Raw genomic sequence first — 21146 nt, 5'->3', positions numbered from 1 at the left:
ACGTGCCGCAAACGGAGCCGGCCAACGGGCTGCCGCAGCCAGCTCCCACCGGACCCCACGATGCCACCGAGGCCGGAGGCGACGACCGTGACGGGTCTGGGGAGATAAGGCTGAAGATCTCATCCCACGTGTGACGCAGCGTGCAGCTCATGCCGGCAGTCGTTATCGACACTCCCTCGCTAATTTACCCAGCCAATTCCAGCGTGTTTTCAAAAGGTGTGTAGGTTGGGATTTTTTTTGCCGCTATAAATAACTCCTTTAAGACAGGGACAACATTATGGTTGGCTTGTCTCTTGCCGCCAAGCAGGGCAGGCGAGATAAACTAATTGGGATTAAGATTAGGCCTTAAAATTCTTTTTTGATTCAACTAGAAAATCACTGTGGGCTAAAAGCAGTCGATGCGCAGTGAATAAATTCTGTAAACTATACAACGGTACCCCACAGTTTAATACTAGCAATAACAAATATAATTTGAAATAAATGGGAAGCAGCTTTCCCATCCATGTCCATGCCGCAGACGGCGCTGGGGGAACGCACCGCCCTGCCCGAGCGCCGTGCTAAATACGATGAGGGGAGCTGGGACGGATGGATGCTGCTAATGGGAAAAACACAGCGAGCCACTGGAAAACACCTCCGATAAACGCGATGAATCAGAGCTGCCGCTCGCCTCCCGAGCGCTCTCGTTCAACATCACACGCTTTTTTCCAGTCCCGGGCAACGCCGCCACCGGGGAAACTCGTGCCGCAGTCACCGCTCCGTCCCAGGACCCCCCAGCCCTCCCGACGGCCGCCCCGGCCCCCCGGCAGGCCCTACCTGTGCTGTCTCCCAGTCCGCGGGGTGGGCGAGCATCCTTGCCCCCGCTGCTGTGCCCGGCGGCCGGCTCGGCGGTGCTGGTGCGGCCGGGGCTGCTGCGGGGCGCGTCGCCGCCGGGGGCGGGCGCCGGGGTGCTGGGGGGCGCGCGGGGCGGCGTGGCGGCGGCGGTGGTGGCGGCAGTGGTGGTGGTGGTGGTGGTGGTGGCAGCGGCGGCGGTGGTGGCGGTGGTGGTGGCGAAGGCGCCGGGCAGCGTGCTGCTCTCCAGGGAGTCCTCCTCGCCCGTGGGGCCCCAGACGATGACCTCGGGCAGCGCCGTGGGACGCCCGTCCCGTGGGGCAAAGCCGCGGCCGCGCAGGTGCCGCCGGCCCCTCCGGGAGCGGGGCCGTCGCGGGGAGCGGCCGGCGGGCAGCGGGGCGGCGGGGGGCGGCCGGCGGGAGCGGGGTCTCTGCGGGGGGGTCGCGGGGGCGCAGGTCCAGGGGGGGCCGGGGCGCCGCAGCTCCTCCCCGCTCCCCGCGCCCCACAGCGCGCCGCGGGACAGTCTGTGCCGGAGCGCCGGCCGCGGCGACAGCCTCCCCCCGGCCCCGCTGGCAGGGGGCTGGCAGCTGGCGAGGTCCATGGCTAGGTGGAACATGGCTATTAAAATCCAAGCATGGCTTCCGAGCGGGCAACCTGACCTGCGGACAGACAGCGACTGTGTTAGAAAGGCAGAGGGGCAACACAAGGGCTCCCCAAGCCCGGCCACCCGAAACACCCCCCCCCGGCAGCACGGGAAAGCCGTGCCATCGTCCTCCCCCCATGCTCCCAACAGGGCCCCCCAAAACGGCACCGCAGGGTGCCCCGCAGCCCCCACCGCCAACCCATCACCACAAAGGGGGCACAACAAGGACCCCCATCCAAAACCAGGACTTTGCTGCTTCTCAGTTGATCCGCGACTGCCATGAATGCCTCGAGGACGGGTTTTACTGCGAAGTGCCAGTGTCTGTGCTACCCAAACTCGGCCCTTTTAGATGAAATATCTACTGCGGGTGGCAGGAGCAGCCAGCAGCGAGAGCCTTTGTTCCGCGTCTCCATGTCACCAGGGCATTGGGGACCCCGGCCCCCGGCCCCAGCTTTCCGAAATCACGCTGCACTGTCAGCAGCCTCAGTATTTACAATTTTGCCTTGACGTGACGTGCCTCCACCAGGTCAGGTCACATCAAAGCCTCTCCCTTCCTCCGTGGCATCGCACCTTGCAAGGTCCTGTCCCACTCGCATCTTCCCCTGAGATGCGACCCCACATAAAGCACAGCGCTTCACGGTAAGAAAACGCCTGATACACAAATTTTTCTTGTCGGAGTTTTTGGGGTTTTCTTTTAGGGGGAAAAAAAAAAATCATTAGGCCAAAGCCCAAAATCTTTACACCATTTTATTCAGCTTTTACACAAGAAAGACTTTTGTCGAACTCAGCAGGAGTTAATGAGAGCTTTATATGGCTAAATAGACTAATCCTCCGCAGCGCTGCGCCCCGTAAAGTCCTTGGTAGCACAACAAAATGTGCATCTGGTTGACAGAAGCATTTGTACACTCCCTCCATGCGTGAGCAAATGAAGCTAAAGGAGCTGACCTGGATACTCCCAGGCACAGTCTTTTTCTGCTCAGAGGATCTCTTTTTTTTTTTTTTTTCCTAATTGGGTATTTTTTCAAAGCGTAACAGCATTTATTTTGGGGAGGAACAAGGCGACGCAGGGAAAGCGCGCAGAAGGAGAAAGGGAAGAGCCAGAAACAGACAACATAAACCAAAATAGTTCAGGCTGGGGGAGGAAGGATTTCAAGGCTGCAAAAAACCCCAACCACCCAAAACATGTTGTCGGTGGGGTTTTTTTTTTTAGAGGCTGGCAGAGCGGTGGCGGTGCCGCGGGGGCAGCACCGAGAGCATCCCCCACCTGCCGAGCATCGGCGCTGCCGCAGGCAGCACCCCGGTGAGGAGTCCGGAGCTCGGGCTTCCAGCGGGAGCGTGGAACACCAACTCGCCTTCGCAAGGCTCACGTTCACTCCAGCGGCGCGTCAGGCTCCATGTCAGCCTCTGCCCCGCTCCCTAACGTCATCGAAACGTCTCCTTGCAAGGAAGGAGAGGTGCTGGGCACCACCCCGGCACCACGCTCGCTCCAGGGGCCACCTCTGGCACCCAGACCCTGGCCCGGCCCTCGGCGAGCCAGCGGCGCACGTGGCGCAGGAGGCGAGGGAAGACGCGCCCGGCCCAGCCCAGCTGCTGCCAAAAGACAAAAATGCCAGTCCTCGCTACTCGGGATTGGAGCTTGCAGGAAAAACAGATTTTTCCCAAAATTCCCATTTTTTTTCTTCCCACTGCCTCCTGCTTGCTGGTGACGTTCTCAAGCTCGGGCTGCCCCAGCTCAGGGGGGTTTGCTCCCGCATGGGACGTGCCCGAGCATCGCTGCCTTGCTCCCTGCCGCACCGGGGGGACGCGGGGGAAAACGCAACAACCGCAACGCACAACCCCCAGCGTCAGGCCACCACAGCAGGAAGGCTGTTCCCTGGTGACACCCCCAGACAGGGGTGTCCCTGGCTCCTGGCATCGCACCCCAGGTCGGAGCCTCTGGGGATGGGAAGGGACACGGTGGGGGACGCCCGCAGCTCGCACGGGGCAGCTGAAGGCAGGCGGAGCCCCCGGCAGCTCCCCGTCCTGCCCCAGGGACGGCGGGGGTCACCCTCCCGCCTGCGTCCCTTCCAGCCATATCAGCCACGGGGCTGTCACCCAAGGCGCGTCCTCCCGGCCACCCCGCTGGCTGGCACGTCCCCAGGAGGCGGCTTTAGGGACGGGAGCGGCGAGTCCGGTTACCTCAGAGGAATTCTGAGTGGCATGCAATCTTTTGAGGGCTTTGCAAACGACAGATAAGAGCAAGTGTCCTTCAGAATAAATAGCAGCGTGTAGGAGTTGCCGTTGTCTAGGCAACGCAGCGCGATGTGCTGGGCGCGGCGGCGGGGATGCGGCAGCGCGTGGCGGGGCTGGTGGTACCCAGGGGCCCCGAAGCCGCCCCAGGACCCCCCCCCTTCCCTCCCCCTGCCACCCCTGAGCACCCCGACAAAGCGGGCACCCAGGGAGACGTGTCCCAAGGGCGGCCCAGGGAGCGGGGACACGGCCAGCCCGGAGGTCCTGCCACCTTCTTCTTGCCCCAAACAAACCCAGGCTGGCCCCCCAAAGGCACGCTGTCCCTGGGGGCTCCCCACGCCTCCGCTCCCCATCGCCAAAACAGGCAGGAGAGCATCTGCTCGCCTCGCGGGAGGCAGGAGCGGAGTCACCGCTGCTGGGAGGACGCCTGGGCTTTGCTGAGACATCAAACGGCACAAACCCGCCTCCAACTGCACCAGCTGCGTCCCACCGGCCGGAGAGCAGAGCCCAGAGGAACCTCCACAGCCCTCAGTGCACGGGATAACTCACCAACCGCCCTCAGAGGGGGGCTTCTGTCGTAGGGAAGGGGACGCATCGGTCGGCCATGCACATAGCACCCGCCTGCCTCGGTGCCGGGGCACAGACCCGGCCCTGGCTGGGGCGATGCAGCGGGTCGGCAGGACGTGCCGCTCGCTGAACCCTCTGGAAATCAGGGTTTTGGTTATTCAGGACTCCCCCGCCACACACACGCAACTTCTTTCCCATTGCAAAGAGAGATGGGGCGAGCACGGGCAATTTTCATCCTCTTTCTTTTCCCACCTTGGGGGTGAAGGGGAGCGTTATCCCCAAATAGTTTCTCAAACTCAAGGAAAAATTCAACAAAACTCTGAAATTGGGTTAAAAAAAAAGAAACGAGCAGTGGAGATGTTTGAGAAGATGGAATCCCTTCCTCGCCCTCCTCATCCGAAGCCTTTGCTCCTGCGAACCACAATCCGCTCCCACGGCTCAACGGCTGGCGAGGCGGCCGCATCCGCGCACACTACGGGGACTCCCACAAATATTTACCTGCGCGTGGTGAGAAGCACAAAAGCAGATTTCAAGGAAACTACCCAGATAATGACAGGGATCGAGCGCGTTACGCGCTCCAGGGTTGCTTTGCTGAGCCCAACCGAGCCAATCTGCTTCAAAGGCGATGGAGTTACGGGCGCCGAAGGTGCTCCAGACGGAGCCGCCGCAGCCTCCCCACCGCGCGCGACACGGCTCAGAGCTCTCCCCAGGATGAAAACCCTTCCCCAAACCCTTTCAGACGCAGCCGTTTGCTTTGAAGAGGAGGGAAGCTGACACTTAAGAGAGAGATTAATTGGAAGGAGGCTGAAGGACGCGAGCTCACCGTGCCCACTGCTGGTCGGGAAGATGCTGCCAGGGCTTTTCCATGTCCAGGGCCGGTACGGGGCGATGCTGCCGGGCTCCTCCGGCCTCACGGGCAGCAGCAACACGGCTCTTCCCACCAGGAAAGCCGGTATGACCGAATCCCTTCCACCCTGATGAAGCTTCATGCACAGCCAGAAGCCCCCGAGCGTTTTGAGGAGCACGCCCAGGCAAGAGAGGCGCTCTGGTAATTAGTGCTCTCGATCGCTGCAGAGCTGGAAAGGCGAGATTACCTCTGTCCTGGGATCACCTTATAAACAGGTGAAGCGGCAGCCTGGGAAAGGCAGCCCCGGGTGCCCTCGACCCGTGTCCCGCCGTGAACCCAGACCCGCCGCCCCCCCGGCATCACCCGGGCCCATTGCCCCGGGGCTGCGGCCGCGCAGACATGGACCCTGCAAGGCCCCGGCGCTGCGGCACGAGCACAACGTGCTGCTCGCATCGACTACACCACGTGCCCAAAGCGAAACGGAGCACCGAGGGCTGCTCAGTGCTTTGGAAACGACGGAGCTGGGTGCGCTGGCAGAGCAGCGCGGCGTGGAAGTCGGACGGAAATCCATAGGAAAAGTGATGGACAGACAAAAGATGAGAGCAGTCAGGGCAAACGGAGGAAAAAACCCTCTTCTGCCACCCTCCACGCACGTTATTTTGCATTTCTACCCGCAGAGGCAGCATGAGCACCCCCAGGGCAGAGGCAGCGGTGGCGGCACGGGGTCTGGCAGCACGATGGCAGCGAGACCCCCACCCGAGCCCAGGGCTGGTGGCGTCCCAGTGCCGGTCCCTGGCTCGGTGCCACCTCACTCTTGTGCCAGGCTACTTCTCCCGCCCTCTCTGCTGTGTCCCGGCGAGAGCCAGAGCTTCCAGAGAAGCTGCCGCCTCCCCACAACGCCCGGGTTTTTAATCCACGCAGCTCCGGAGGCTGCGATGCCCAGTGCCACTGGGGGATGCTGCCTTGGAAATGGGCCGTTGTCACTCGCAGACACGTGGGAAGGGAAACAGAAGACCCACCATGGCGGGTGCAGCAGAGGAGGTGCTCGTGGCCGGGGGGAAACACCTCTGCCCCGGTGCCGGGGACCCCGGGAGGACGGCGGCTGCGTTGGCAAGCCCCAACGCTGCGGGCAGGACGCGGGTTAATCCAGCGGCTGCAAAACCAGGCGACCGCTGCGCGCCCAGAAATCCCCGGGGCTGGGTAATCTGTCCCAGCAATTAACTGGGATCGTGGCCACCGAGCGGCTCTGACAAACTGCGGAACACAAACCGCCAGCAGCTCGGTCCGCACAAACCCCCCCCCCTCCCTTTGAGGCTCCCCCCGGTGCGAGCCCCAGGCGAGGAACGGCAACAGGGGCCTATTTACGGCCCTTTCATAAGGTACTTGTTTGCTCTCCACCACCGGCCCTTTTCTCCCCTGGCTGTGGAGACACTTCACAGCCAGCACTAAATGCAGAATAGGCTGTTTTTTAATGCAGAATTATACAAATGGAGCCATTCTTCCATTTCATGCCTCCTGTTAGGTAATCTATTGGTATTGCACAGGGAATCAAGGTTATGTCCTTGTTGGGATGATTTACGAACTCTGAGCGTTTCATATCTCCAAACGCCAAGCGAGACCGAGACAAAAATATTCCTGCGAACTCCTGGAGCGGGAGCCCTGGCCGGAGGGATGGGGCGACGATGCTGGTCCCAGGCAAGATGCGGCGGGAAAGCGGGCGCCACGCTCTTGGGAAAGCATCCTTGGCAGCGTGGCTGCGTGTCCTACAAAGGCATTCGGAGCACGACGTGTTATGGGAGCATGTGCAGGAACCCGCCGGCTTCGTACGGACAAAGAGCGAGGCGGCTGCTCCTCGGCGGGTGACTTCCACGCTGGAGCAAGAGGCGGAGGGGAAGGTTTCAGCGGCGGTGGCAGATACTTGGCCCGCAATCGCGTGTCCTGGCCGAGGTGGGGACTGCAGCCCCGGCCCTGCCGCAGCCGCTCTCAGCCCCGCTCCCGTGTGCGACGATCCCTGCAGTGCAGCGACTGTCCTTTGTTGTGACACCACCAGCCATCGCCATGGAAATAAGAGCATCACCGCGTCGCTCCCGCCGGGACGGGACCCTCGCCGGGGCCGGGAGGAAGGAATCTGCACGTTCCCGTGCACGGGCGGCACGGATGGGTGCCAAAAGGCACGTGGTGAGCTATGCCACGGAACCGGCAGGAGACCCCATGGACCAACCCGGCGGGATGCCCACCGCATCCCACTCCGCCGGCAGCAGGGACGTGGGACCGCGGGCGCCGCCGAGCCCTGCGCCTCTCTCCTAAGCGATGTTTTACCCTGGGAAAAGTCGCTCTGAACCCAGACCCAGCGGGAACCAGGAACTTGCTATTCACTGCACCGTCTGCAGCCACGACTTCTTCCGAGATAATTATAAATTTGAGAAAATATGGCTGCCGAGCTCTTTAAAGCCGGGTCTGGGAATTAAGGCACAAAAGCTGACACACAGTAGCACCGAGGTAAATTAAATGTGCCACATCACTACCTATCTATATTACAGAACTGAGCTTCAGGATTACCTACTAATAAAAGTGATATTTAAAACAAGTCCTAAGTTCCTCTGCTCTCCCCCTTCTCTCCACAAGTAATTAAACCGACACTGCTTCCCGCGGCAGAGGGGATGGGATTGATCACGGAGGAAACTCAGCAAAGGGTGAAACGGGCTGAATCCTCACCACCACGCTTCCGTGGCCGGGCAGACGGTGCCCGTTTCCCCAGGAAAATGAGGCAGGGAAAGGTCTGCCGGGGCTGGGGGAGCAGCGGGGCCTCCCCGGGACAGAAACGCCGAGCTGGATCCATCCCCGGGAGCTGCATCCCGCGGAGGAGAGGGGGGCAGGAGGGCGGCGGAGGGGAGCTGCTCGCTTTTCTGCCTCTGTCTTGAGCTCACCCAGCTGCAAATAAACAATTTTAACATTTGAATAGCCGGGAGTGCGGAAGGCATAATTAATACCCAGCGGTATGGCCAATATGCTGATGCGGTAGGCGCAGCCCCTGCCAAGGCTGTCAGAGAGCAGACCCGGCGCGGCAGAGCCCCGCTCTCCTCCGGGCCACGTCCTTCCCCTGGCAGGGAAAGGGCAAAGCCCCCCCCGACCCCCCCACACTGCGAGGAGCGGCACGGTCTTGCGGAGCAACGTGGGAAAGAGGGGAAAAAAAGGAGAAAAACCCGGAAAACGGGCGCAACGGGGCATTGCTGCAAAGGCAAACGCAGGTTTGCTCCACGGCGGCCAAGTGCCTGGCCGCTGCCAAGCCAAACTTCAACCTTGGGTTTCGAGGTCATTCCGCATTTCCTAAACATTTAGAAGGATGCCGACAGGACTAAAGGGCGCTCGGCGCCCGCAGCCAGCCTGAGGACGAGTGCGAGAGCCCGGCTAAGGCAGCCAGCGGGCAAACGTCCTCCAAGGCGCCAGCCCAGGTCGACTTGCTCTAAAGGCGACGCAACATCTGCTGCAGAGCGTTTTCCCCGCTTTTGCGGGACTATTTCAGATCGGATTTGAAAAGCGCCAGAGGTGGGAAGCCCAGAAGCCGGCATGCGCCTTCAGACTGAGAAACGTCTTCGGCAAATTTCTGGGCAAAACCGGCACCCGGTGATTCACCGGCTGCCGCTCCGGCAGAAGGAGCTCCCGGCGCGGTCTGGCTCCCCCAGGAAGACCCAGCGGGCTGTGGCTTCAGCTGCCAGCCCTCGACAGGCAGGGCCTGGGCACGCTGCCTGCGCTGCCCATGCTGCCTGCGCTGCCCATGCTGCCTGCGCTGCCCACGCGCTATGGGCAGGGGATGGTGGCCACGCTGCCTCCCGCCCCAGCCGGGCGACAAACCGCCCCGAGCGCTTGCCAGGGGACACGGCTCAGCCCCCACCGCCCGGGTACCACTTGGAGCATCCCCTCCGTCAGGCTCAGCGCGGCCGCCGCTTCCCCCCATCGCCGCTCGGCAAACCTCCCCCCCGGCAAACACTGCGGCAGGGCCGGACAGTGGGGCGTTTCATCAGCCCCTCGGGAAGAACACTCGGCTTTTGTCCCGCCGGATAAAGGGGGTTTGTAAGCGCTGGGCTTCCCAGCCCAAACTGGCACCTGCCGCCGGCTCAGCCCACCCATGTCCCCCCCGCCCCGAATCCTGCAGCAGCGCCGGGGATGAGGCAGCCGCAACAGCTTCACTTCAGACACAACTTGCCGGGAAGTTTTACTCGGATTTACAAATCCACCAAAAACCTCGTTGAAGAGTCACAGCCTTGAGCTCTGCTCTTGGCAATATTAAAAAAATCCCATAAACCTAAGGAAATTAGGGTGTTTTTTATCTTCTGTCTAAACCTCCTCGTGTATTCCACCACCTCGTGTGCGCCACAAAATCGCTCCCTCGCTCACACCGACCCGGGCTGCCCTCTCCCACCCCCACCAGCAGAGCGGGGAACACCTCCCCCTTTTTCCAAATCCATGCAAAAACCCCGAGCTGCTGGAGGGAGGGGACTGCAACATATGTACGAGAGCACTAAACCGGGAGCTTAGAGATCATCCCTAATGCTCTACGGAATAAATAAGGATGACGGTTCGGTTTAGCAGCTCCTCGATGCGGCCGCGGGCTCTCGGTGGAAGGTGAGCTTTCCCCGCGGCCACACACGCAGGAGTTGCTCGTTCCCCTGCTTTGCTCGTGGATTTTCTTCCTCTGCCACCCCCTGTACAACCCATTTGTGGACACAGCTGCGTTCCTGCAGGACCATCAGGTCTCCTTCTCCAGCCTACACAAGGGTGTGGGATGGGATGGCATGGGATGGCATGGGATGTCAGGAGCAGGGCTCTCCCTGCCGGGAGCCGAGGGCACAGACACCAGGATTGGGATAATCTGCCTGACCCCAGGCTGGAGCAGGGCTTTTCCTCCTCTGAAGGCCATAACCACAAAGGCGCAGCGATTTGAAGAGAGAGCGGCTATTTCAAGCCTGCCCTGCGGCTCCGAGGGCACCTGCAGAGAGGAAGACCAGGGTACGAGCTGCTGCTGACACCACTGTTTAACACCGCCGCTTCACCGGTAAATAACCCCGGCGCTTATCTTATTTTCTAAATTAATGTGCTCAAGCGTGTCATTACAACGTACGCAGGAAACGCTTTGATCTAAAAAAATAAGATAAGTTAGCTCGGTACATACAAAGCGGCAGCTTAATGAGCTTTAAAGCAAAATAATTAAAATGGGTTCATCGCATTGTCGTAACACAATACGGCTTCGCAGGAGCCGCGCGTTGGAGTCCACCGCTCCGCCCGCCGCGATATCCGCATCAACGGGAAACGCTACAGCGCTACCGCTGTGGGAAACACCCAAGGAGACAATATCTTCCAATGGGATTTTAATGACGCTCTCCCAAAAAGCTGCCCTCTCCCGGGACTGAAGACAAGCATTGACCCGGGTGGGAACGCCCGGATGGTCGGCACAGGGCCAAGCCATCCCCCTGCCGCGGCGAGGGATGGATGTCCGCATCCATGGGTGGGAAATCCCCCCGACTCCGGTCTCATTTCCACTGGAGCATCCGAGATCCAAACCCGGCTTTCTCCTGGGAAGTCCCCGGCAGCCCAGGGACGCCCAGCCTACCCTGAAACCTCAGCGCCCGCACACGGGGAAAGCGTAAAGGATTTCAAAAGGCCCAGTAACTCTCACAGAAATGGAGAAGATGAGAGAAATAACGCCTCTAAAAGCAGGCAGATAGACAGATGGCTTTTATGGAGCAAGAAATGCAATAAAAAAAATAAAAAAATAAAAAAAAAGCAGCAGCAGAGCGCTCTTTGAAGGTGTGAAACATCAATAGGGAAGCCTGGAGAAAGCCAAGCAGGAGAGCCGGGCTGAGGGAGGGGAGCACAGCGCAGGGCACCCCATGGCACCCCACGGCCCGGACGGTGACACCACGCTGCTGGGGAGGGCTCAGGCGGGACACGCTTCACGGGCACGGGAACGGCCCAAAAAGATGCAGAAAAAGCCCAACCAAAATAGAAAGCGGAGGCAGGGAGAACCAAATCCGGGGCGAAGACTCTTCGTCCTTTCATACAGAGGTTTAAATCCCCTTTTAGCACCCAACAGTTTCTTTTGCGTGGAGAAGAGCAGTTCTCCCCGCCACGGCCACCCCGTCGTGGGTACGGCATCCTGGCAGCTCCGGAGCCGCGGGAGCCAAATCCTGCCGGATCGAGGTGAGCGTGAGTCACCAGCGGCACCCGGAGAAACACTGCGCTGTTTGTGGGCACACACCCTCCCAAGCCTAATTGCCAGTGAGTCAGATATCGCTGCGCTCTGCATCTCATTATTAAAAAAAAAAAAAAAAAAAAAAAAAAAATCCCCTTTGCGGGAGCGATTAAACTTTCCAGAGCATTATCTCCAAAGGAGGGATGGAGGTCTCTGCCAGGCAGACCGGCGGTGACAGCAGACCTCCCGCATCCCTCGCTGCTTTTCGCAAATCTCTGCCGTTTATTGCACCTCCCGCGACATCTCGCCTTCCTGCAAGCGCCCCCCGCGCCGGGCCCACGTGCCAGCAGCCTCGCGCCGCGCAGGTCCCGACCTCGGGAAGGACGAAAGGGAAGAACACGGAATAACGTCCCTTCCCATCGGATGTCTGAGCAGAACATCGCCAAGAAACTGCCCACGAGAAACACTTCCGCCCTCATCCATTAAAAATCAGCCGAATTGCTTGTGCCGGAGAGTATGTCGCTGTGACGGGAACCCAGAATAAGCCCTGAATATTCCACTTTGGAGGGTGCTAAAGGAGCGGAGAGCCTCTCATAAAGCCGAGAAACAAGAAGCTGAGTAACTCATCCTCATCCTTCCCACAGAAAACTTAATAAGAAAGCCCATGAAAGGCAACTACTTGTAGAAAATGAGTTTATTCTTCCTGGGAGCTCTTTTCAAAATAACGCTTGCCAGCATCCGAAATGGCAAGGCTTTCTCTGCTGACGCCCAGCTGCCGCGGGCTCAACCCAGCTCCGGCTTCTGCCGGCTCCCGCGGGAACGGCGGCCACGTGGCCTCGGCTCCCGGCATTAATCACCCACGTTTCGGTGGGTACTTAAGTGGATGTCCTAATCCATGTCAATTAACTGACGCTTCATTACGCCAGTCCTGCAGACGGAGATGCTATCGCTGGCACCGGGAGCGGGGGTCAGACGCGGGACTCCGGCAATTAGTGGGATGCGTCCCCGAGGAAGCTGCACGTGCGACGGGGATGGCTCGCCGGGGCAGGGGGTAAATCCCGGGGAGGGGGAAACCTGGGCTCCCCCCGACCTTGCCACGTCCTTAACCTGAACGACACGCAGCCAAGTGGCAGCATCAATTAGCGCCGCTTGCTCCGAACGGAGCCTCAACCGCTTCGGCTGCGCGGCCAGCGCTCAGCCCTCCCGCGCCGAGCCACCGCCGCCTCACGCAGCTTCTCAGCCAGCGGCACGCAGCCGCGTCCCCCGTTTATAGGGCCATAAACCACGGCTGGAGCGGGTGCCGCAAGGAGATTCTCCTCAGCATCCTGGGATGCTGCAGAGAAGGCGGCACGGCCAAAGCCCCCTGCGGATGGGAGCAACCGATCCCTGCGAGGTTGTAGCTAAACTCCCCAAAACCACGTTCCCACACGGAACAGCACAGTCCCTTGGACCGTGTGTGTCCTGAGGCACACGGTCACCCCCTCGCCGCGGGTCCCTGCGCCAGCACATCCCCGTCCCCTCGGTTCTCCTGCGTTAGGGCACACGCACTTCAACGACCTCCAGTATTTCCACCTCCAGGGTCCAAACTTGTGTTTCTCTTGCAGGAAGCACGTCACTGCTCCCGGACAAGGTGTTGTTCTTGACATTCACTGGGCCAGTACTGGGAAGCCAGCGGAGGTTGCAGCACTCGCAGCCCAGCCAGGCAGGGCAAAGCTTCGCCGCTCCCACCTCGCCGCTCTGCAGCGGCCAGCCCTCGTCCCGCGGACGGCTTCGCCCAGGGCTACCAGCGGATCCACTGCCCAGGCTCGTGCCCAGCCATCATCTTCACCAGGAACCGGCGAGTTGCTCTCATTACCCGCCCCAGCCAGGGCTCCCCAGGGATCAGCTGCTGGTCCCCACAGCACGGCGCAGGGTCGGGCAAGCTGGATGCTGCTGGACTTCGATGGCAGCATCACCCACCGGGACGCGCCAGCGGCCACCGGCAGAACGGGCACAGCGGCGCTGGGGAGGCGACAACGTTCCCAGAAGAGCAGAGCTGCCGAGCGAGACCTCCAGAGCAAATTCAAACAAAAATCGTCACGTGTTAAAGTAGCTCTCCTGCCTACACATCATTTCCAAGTCACAATGAGACATCTTGCAGATCAGAGTTGAAAATGAACGCTTTTATGAATGATGAGCTTCATTTTTTTATATATATATTTTTTGAAGTCCATTTGAATTCTCCAGGAGAGCCAGCAAAGCTGGAGGGCTGGGGAAGCCTCTGCTGCTCAACCTTGGTGGGGCGCTGGCCCAAAGGTGGTCAGTGGTCTCGGACAGAAAACCAGAGCCAGGCTCAAAGGCTTCGCTGGGGACGTGCTCCCCCTCGCTCTGCCGGGACAGACCTCGGGCTGGTCCCCGGCGGGTGCTCTGTCCTCCCGCCCCGCGGCGCTCGCTGACCCCGTCCCTGCTTCTTCCCATGCAACTGCTCATCCACCTCCAGCCAAGCCGGGTTTCTTGTCCTTTTATCGCTGTTGCTTGGTACCAGAAAGGGCGAACCGCTGGGCAGTGAGGACAAGGACACATCCTCCTGCACCTGGGGCTCCCGCTGCGGGTCTCCGTCCTGCCCCAGGAGCATCGCTCCCCGCAGCCCCGGGCGAGAGCTTCTCCGCAGCATCGCCCGGCCCTGCCGCCTCCAGCTCGGGCAACCGCCCACGGAGCAGCGGGAGAGAGACGGTGCCCGGGCAGAACCGCCCCAGGGTCCCCGCTGCGGCCCCCCGCGCATCCCACGCCGTGCTGAAGGAGGCTTTAGCATCGCTTCTCCTCGCAGAGCCGCCGAGGCCAGAGAAAGGAACTGATAAACCCCGAAAGTGGTAGCAATTCAGTGGCAGACAAAACCTCATTTCGCCAGGAATCCTCATAAAACCAAATTAATGTTGAAGGATGAAGGCAGGTAAACCTCCCACAGTTAAGTTCAGGCCACAGAGACTCAGTTTAAATCTCCCAGCAGTTCTGATTTAATCAATGCATTTCAAAGTGAAATTAGATGAAGTACATCTCCATCACAGGAAATTATGTAAGCTATCAAAGTCTGTAGGTGCAGGTCCTGGTAAGAAGAGCCACAGGAAATATTCATATCAACTCAAATTCCATTTTTAAGGAGGCAGTTCGGGTTCGGAGTTTTACATTATTCCAGTGAAAAAAATTCACCCTGATGAAAACCATGTACCCAAGGCGAAGAAGGGCCCGAGCGGCAGCTTGGGGAGCATCCCCCAGAAAAACCACAGTGGCCACCAGGTCGCTGGGCTTGGCCAGGGAACCCCCTCCCCGTGGTACCACCGGCATCGGAGGGAGGAAGGGAGGGAAAATCCGTTTGTTTTAAATGAGGGGGTGAAAGCGCCAACGAGGCGGCTCCATCCTCCTCCAGGATCCCGCCCAACACACTTAGGGCTTCCAAGAGCCGCCCCAGCAGAAGAGTTTTGGTCTCAAACCCAACCTCTGTTGGGCCTGACTTGCTGTAACCCACTTCGTCACCACCAGCCCTTCACGAGAAGGACGGGCGCTGCAACCCGGAGCGGAGCAGCTCCCGCTCCTCCGGCTCAGCATATTGATTCCCGTAATCTTTCCTCCCAGTCCTTCTCCCATTAGCTATATTTAAAGGCTTAAGCATGCATACATTTCCATAATGAACGTCAGACCTGTCGGAAGTCATATGGATTATTCACACCCCACGGAGCGGCCGTGCGAGGCTGCTCTGGGTGCTCACCGCCGCCCTGCGTACGCACGTGTAGGCAGAAAGGGCGCCGCGCCGCGCTGGGAGAGCTCGCGGGCCAGGTTTGGGTGAGGAAAGGGAGGAACGAGGTTACGGGGGCCACCTGGAGAGCCGGGCTGCGCCTCGCCGGGGTTCCCCTCCGCAGGCTGGGCTTTGAAGGCAAATCCGCGACTCCTCCTCCCCGCCAGGTGACGGCCAGGGGAAGCAAACCCAAGCCATGACCATCCAACGCCTGGAGGGGCCGCGCCGGCAGCCCCCCTGTCCCCAGGATGGTCCGGGATGCGGGGCAGCCCCGGCAGCATCCCGGGCGGGCGGCAGCTCCCACCCATCGCCCCGCCGGAGACGCCACAAAGGCACGGCGGCAGCAGTGGCGTTATTACAACAATTATTCATGCTCTGGGGAGGAGGCTGCTAAAGACCAGCGCCGCTCCCTTCGCCTCATCTGTGAAATTGCTGCCAGTTAGGAGGTACGAACCGCCGCATAAAAGTGCAGTTTATTCAAGCATTATTGTGGCTGTTAAGTATCATAGCCGGTGACACTAGATGAATTTCCGTGGCAATCAATTCGCCCAGGAGCAGCCAGCTCAGCCCCTGCGCGGCTGCGGGATGAGTAAGGACTCCTCAGCGGAGGCCATTAACTCCCACCGCTCGCTGCTCTCATTACTTTCAGACTGCAAGGCTTGCATCTTTGACGAGCGGCTGAATCTACATTTGACAGCGTGAACTTGATGAGCGGAATTCATGGAAAATGTTTGCTTTGGCAGTAACTACAAGGCCCATAAAGTTTCCCCCGTGCCAATGCGCGGGGACGTATGCTTTTAATGAGTTGTTTTATACAATCGGGAAGAAATTGCAAACGGTGTTTTTACTCATACCGCAAATGACTCCAGAGCTAAACGCCGTAAAAAAAAAAAATAAAAAAAATTGTGGCATACTGTTTAAAATATTGTGTTTGTAGCTGCGGAAGGGATGTCCTCGGCCAGGGCGAGCAGACGGCAGGCTGCAGAACGCTGTCGTGCCCTCGCAGGCAGGCGCCGGCACTGACGGAGACGGATGCACACACACGTATGTGGGTGCACATTCGGGACGCCATGGAGTCCCTGCCGCCCCCTCCCAAATAACAGCCCATCGCCCTGCCGAGGGCCGAGCGGAGCCGGAGCATCCCCAGGACCACGCAGGGCCTTTATGGACCAACGCCGCCCACCCAGCCTCGGCGCTGGGAACCGGGGGAGCGGCGAGCTCCCCTTGGCGACAGCAAGGGCAGAATAACTCCGAGCGATGCAGGTTCGCGGGTCTCACCCTCCTCACTTAGGAGCAAGGCTCGCCTGCAAGGTCAGGGAGCTGCCGCTGCCCGGGGCGAAAGGCATCCGACTTGAAAGCAGCAATAAGGTACCACATCCCCGCGGCAGCCGGCAGCTCCAGGCAGGGACCGCGCGGGGTGAAACGGGCGCTGGAAAGGTCTGCTGCTTCTCTCGCAGCTATTTTTCTAGCAGCCTTCAAGAAAATGAGGGGAAACGACATGGGAAATGTCAGAAATAAAGCCAGAAGCAATTAGAGTTAGAGAGAAGCGAGAGCAGCCGGCAAGGTTAGCAGTAAAGTTATCTCTTATTAAAAATAAAACGCGGAGGGACTGGAAGCTGATGAGGTGGTACAGAGGACAGCCTGGCGCTGAGGATCCGGAATGCACAGCAAAGAAATTCACAAGGCGAATCGAGGAGAGAAGCGACCGGAAGGCTCCTGTTTTCATTGCTAAACTCTTCACAAAAATAAAAAAGCAGAGGGCGTCCTCTGGTTCCAAGATTACACAGTCTTCTGCTGGCTCCAGCCTCAGGAAACAGCCCTCCAGCTCCACGGGGCTTTTCATCGGCCACAGAATAAATCCAAGCGTGAGGCACCCCGAAAAACATCTCGGGTGCTTTCCCCGAGGAGTAATTCCTAAGGTCACTACATCGCCGCAGACTCCCCGGAGACTCTGTCCTTCCCACCACGCAGCAGCACGTCCTCGGCGGATGGACGGACGGATGGAGGGCTCCGGCGGCAGCGTGAAGGTGCTCCTGTGCCTGGGCTGTTGGGGCGCGGGGGCCAGGGGCAGGGGACGAGACCGGGGGGCATCGGGCGCTCGCTTGCCACGTGCCTCCGGAATATGGTGCCCGGCACACGCGGGTGTAAAACAAAAGCCGAGGGCCTCCCTCGGCCCAGACACAACCTCAGTTCAAGTTTCACCTCCAGGACTCCATCCAAAGCTCAGGCAGAGGGACAAAGCCTCCAGCGACTCCGGAGCGATGGACAATGGCCTCTTGCATCGCCCGTGGTACTGGGGGGGCCTCCTGCGCCCCCCAAGCAGCAGCCATGTTCTGCTGGGGAGGGGGGGGTCTGCAGCATCCAGCCGCTCACCCCGCAGCCGTGCGGGGGCCAAGTCCCGCTCCCCGGAGAGCGGCCGTGGGGAGCGGGACCCCGCGCCTCGGGGACCCCTCTCTGCAGCGGCCAGACCCTCGGCGCAGCCGGGGGGACAGGCCACCGCTCTCCCGCTCCACAGAGGGGAGGCGGCGGGGGGGGGGGGTGTCTGACCCCACACCAAGGGCTCGCCGGCTCAAAACCAGGACTTTTTAAATATAAAACCGGGTTTGGGGGTGGAGGGAAGGAACGTATTGCGAACCTCACAGCAGCACAGTTCTCCTCATGATCTCACTTGTTTAACACGCTACCCTAGGGGCATCCCACCCAGAGCGGCTGCAGACCCGGCAAGGCCGGGCCGGGGGGGATGCGGGCGGGGGCCGGGGGCTCCTGCCCCCCCCCGCCCCGCCAAGAACCAGCTTCGGGCTCCGGTGACTTCGCGGCGGTAATGAACGCGCGTTACATAACACTTTGCCTCCGTCTCCTCCGCTTTGCAATTCGCGATTAATCTCCCCAAATACATCCACCCCCCCCCCCCGCCCGCCCGCCCCCCCCATCCCCCGGCCCCTTCCCCCGGGAGGCTCCCGCCGGGCCGGGCCGGGGCGGGGGGGGGTCCCTTCCCGGCAGGGACGGGCTGGCAGAGGGACAGGGATGCCAGCCTTCCCCGGGCAGGGCGGCCGAGCGGGGCTGGGGGGGGGGACGGGGACGGTGGCCGGAGCCCTGCCACCGAGCCGAGGAGGGGGGACACCGAGGCGCCGGGAAGGGGGGCAACGGAGGCTCCTCACTCCCCACCGCGCAGCCCGCACCCACAAGTTCGTTATTTAACTCCGCGAACCGCTCCCCGAGCGCAGCCCAGGCGAGACGCGCAGCCGGCGCTCCCCTCCGCGGGGCTCCGCGCCGCTCCGCGCCCCGGCCCTACCTGCTTCCCGGGAGCCGTCGCATCCACATCGTCACGTCTCCCGGCCCGCCCGTCCCGGCCCGGCGGGGCTCACCGCCTCAGCTCTCCATGCGGGCGCGCAACCTCCGCGCCCGCGCTCCGCGGCGGGGCGGGCATGCCCGGGGGCCGGCGGCGGTCGGCGCTCCGGCTGCCCGGGCCACCCCCCCACCAGCACCACCCTCTTTCAGCGCCGGCGGGGCTGCTGCGCGCCCGCGGAGGTTGCGCGCCCCATGCGCGGCGGGGCCCCTGCGGGCGCGGTGCGGTGCGGTGCGGTGCGGCGCGGCGCGGCTGGGCTCGGCGCGCCCGCGTCTGTGCGCGCACCCGCGGGGCGGGGGCGGGAGGGGGGGGCTCGGGGAAGTTGCGCCGGGCGGAGGCGGGGGCGGAGCGCGGCCCCTCCGCGGCCGCGGAGGGGCGGAGCGGGCCGGGGCCGCGCGGAGCCCACCCGGGCGGGGGGAGCCGGGGAAGCGGCGGAGCGGCGGAACGCTCCTTCTCCCCGAATCCCGGGATTTACCCCTCGGTCGCGGCTCCGGAGGGAGGGGGGACAGGGGACACGGACGGGAGCCCCTCGCTCCCCCCGATCCGCACCCGCGCAGGTCTGCGCGCCTTTAGCCGCTCGGCGAGGCGGCAGCGGGGTGTCACCGCGCCGGTGCCCCGTCCCCCGGTGCCTCCAGCACCGCACGGCCCCGCGCCGGAGCGCTTTCCTACAGAGGGGATGATTTTTATGATCCACGCTTCAAAATCCCCGCGGTTCCACCGCACCCCTCCGCCGGGCAGCCCGGGGGGTGCGGGAGGACCGGGAGAGCCCCCTGCCATCCCGCTCCCCACCGAAAAAAGCATCAAAAAGAGTTTCCACTCCTGCTCCCGCACACCGGTTCTGCGGGAAAAAATGCGGAGCAAGTGGGAGCGCGGGTCTCCCGCTGGCGGCTCCCGAATCTGGGATTTGCAGCAGCGGCCGCCGCCGCCACCAAATTTGCTTCAGCTGAAAGTTCGTGCCTTTCTCCCTCTGTGCTTGTTTAAAGACAATAGAGCACAAAGTGAACGTGTTGGGAAAGGCTTTGGTTATTTTAAGAGGTGTTTCATCAGAGCCTGATACGTTTTCTCTCGTTCCAGGGGTGCTGCCGGTAAGAAGCTAAATAACTCCTACAGCTAGCGTATGGAACGAGAAGCGTCTCTCTTGAAAAGACGAGCTCCTTTGGATGGTTTCTGTTCAGTTGCTGCAATAAAAGGAGGTTTTGTGTGAATTTGGGGACGGACTCTCCGAAGCTGCTCCTGGCCAGGAGTGCGGAGCGGGACTGGGGTTTGCAGAGCCAGAACTGCCTGGGCGGTCCCCTGGCAGGAACGAACGCCCCCCCGTGCCCCGGCTCCCCACAGGGCCATGAGGAAGGGGCATTTCGGCAGCCACGGCTCGCTTTGTTCCGAACAATCGCACCAGAAAGCGAGACTTCAGTAGAAACGAGTCTCTCTCGCTGCCTTTCTGAGTCACTGGGTTTCTTCTCTGCCTCCATATAAACTTATTCTAGAAAGAGAAGGAGCCTCCTCTGAGCGAGGCAGCGCGACGAAAGGTCAGCATGGTCCCTGTGACGCCTCGCAAGTCCCTGCTCCCTCCGTCTGCTCCCGACGGAGCGGCTCCAGCTGCCACTAGAAGTGCTGTAGTTCAGCAGCCAGATCCCCACGTTATTTGGAGCTGGATTCCTGGTCGGAAGGAGCCTATTTTGGGAAGGATGAAATCTCGGAGGTTGGCTTGAAGAACAGCTTATCCTGTGAGATTTCAGCCGCTGGGGAGACAGAGCTCTCCTTTCCGAGCCCAAGCAGCACCAGGGCTACAGAAGTGTCCTAAATAACGGCCAGGCTGATTTTTGGTTTTTTTTTTTTTCCTAAGCTTCCGACTTGCTGGGGAGGTTTGGGCACGGTTCGCTCAGAGCCACCGATGAAATCCTGACTTGCAGCCCAGCAGCGTGCATGCGGTGACACTCCGAGGTCGGTGACAGTCCCCTCTCCGCCTCCCCGCGATGAGGCCGGTTGCAAACCGGACCGCGGCTCTGCCCAGACAGAGCTCCCGTCCCTCCGCAGCCCGCGGGGAGGGAGCCGCCAGCCCCAGGGACGTTCGTTACGTGCAAAACCACGATTTCGTGCACGATGTTCGTCGCTGCAAATGACAACAGCTGCAGCAAAAGCGGGTATCAAAGCGCAGCGCTCACCTGGACGCGGTCTTTCTGGAGGCTGTGTGTGCAGCGACTTGAAAGAGAAAGCTCGGCTTTCCTGCAGGCCCAATGGCTTTATCATCCATTAAACCCCGCTAACTAACATGAAAGATATTTAGAGAGAAGAAGGGAAGAGCGCGCGAGTCTCGGTCTTGTAAGAGTCTATTCTGGAGCCTGAGAGATACTGGAACGCCGTTAAGTAGGAGACAATCAATTAAGGCTTAAATAAACCCAAACGAGCAAACATTAATGAGAGCTATCTTGTATCTGAAACAAATCCTCTTAACTCATCCCCACTTAAAAAAATATTATTTCCCCATTTGTGCCAAAGGCGTGGAGCTGGAGGGGGGGTTGCGCGATGGGGGACCCATCCTGGGGTGGGGGGGGCAGGACCATGGCCGGGGAGCTGCGGGGCCCAGCAGCACAGTTTGAGCTTGAGAAAGGGGCTGGGAGTCAACGGGAGCCTGTGCCTGTGTTTATTTGGCTATAACCGTCTGTTATACCGCTGTATAAGGCAAGTCAACCCTGGTATTGACGGGCCCCATGCCCTTGGCAGCAGCTT

General features: G+C 60.8%; 1 protein-coding gene across 1 annotated transcript in view; it reads right to left on the bottom strand.

Annotated features, from left to right (window-relative positions):
• The window catches only part of AJAP1 (adherens junctions associated protein 1), a 44626-nt gene extending 25929 nt beyond the window's left edge, over positions 1 to 18697 (bottom strand). Inside the window, exons 1-2 of the mRNA XM_074560395.1 lie at positions 18366 to 18697; positions 814 to 1487 (exon numbers count right to left, since the gene is read on the bottom strand). Coding sequence (XP_074416496.1) covers positions 814 to 1487; positions 18366 to 18394 — 703 coding nt within the window. The 5' untranslated portion in view covers positions 18395 to 18697. The remainder of the gene's footprint in view (positions 1 to 813; positions 1488 to 18365) is intronic.
• Between the last annotated feature and the right edge of the window lie 2449 nt (positions 18698 to 21146).

This window comes from Larus michahellis, chromosome 16 (assembly GCF_964199755.1).
Source record: "Larus michahellis chromosome 16, bLarMic1.1, whole genome shotgun sequence".
Lineage (NCBI taxonomy): Eukaryota > Metazoa > Chordata > Aves > Charadriiformes > Laridae > Larus > Larus michahellis.
Note: the sequence above shows the minus strand (reverse complement) of the source record. Positions and strands in the feature narration are given on the sequence as shown.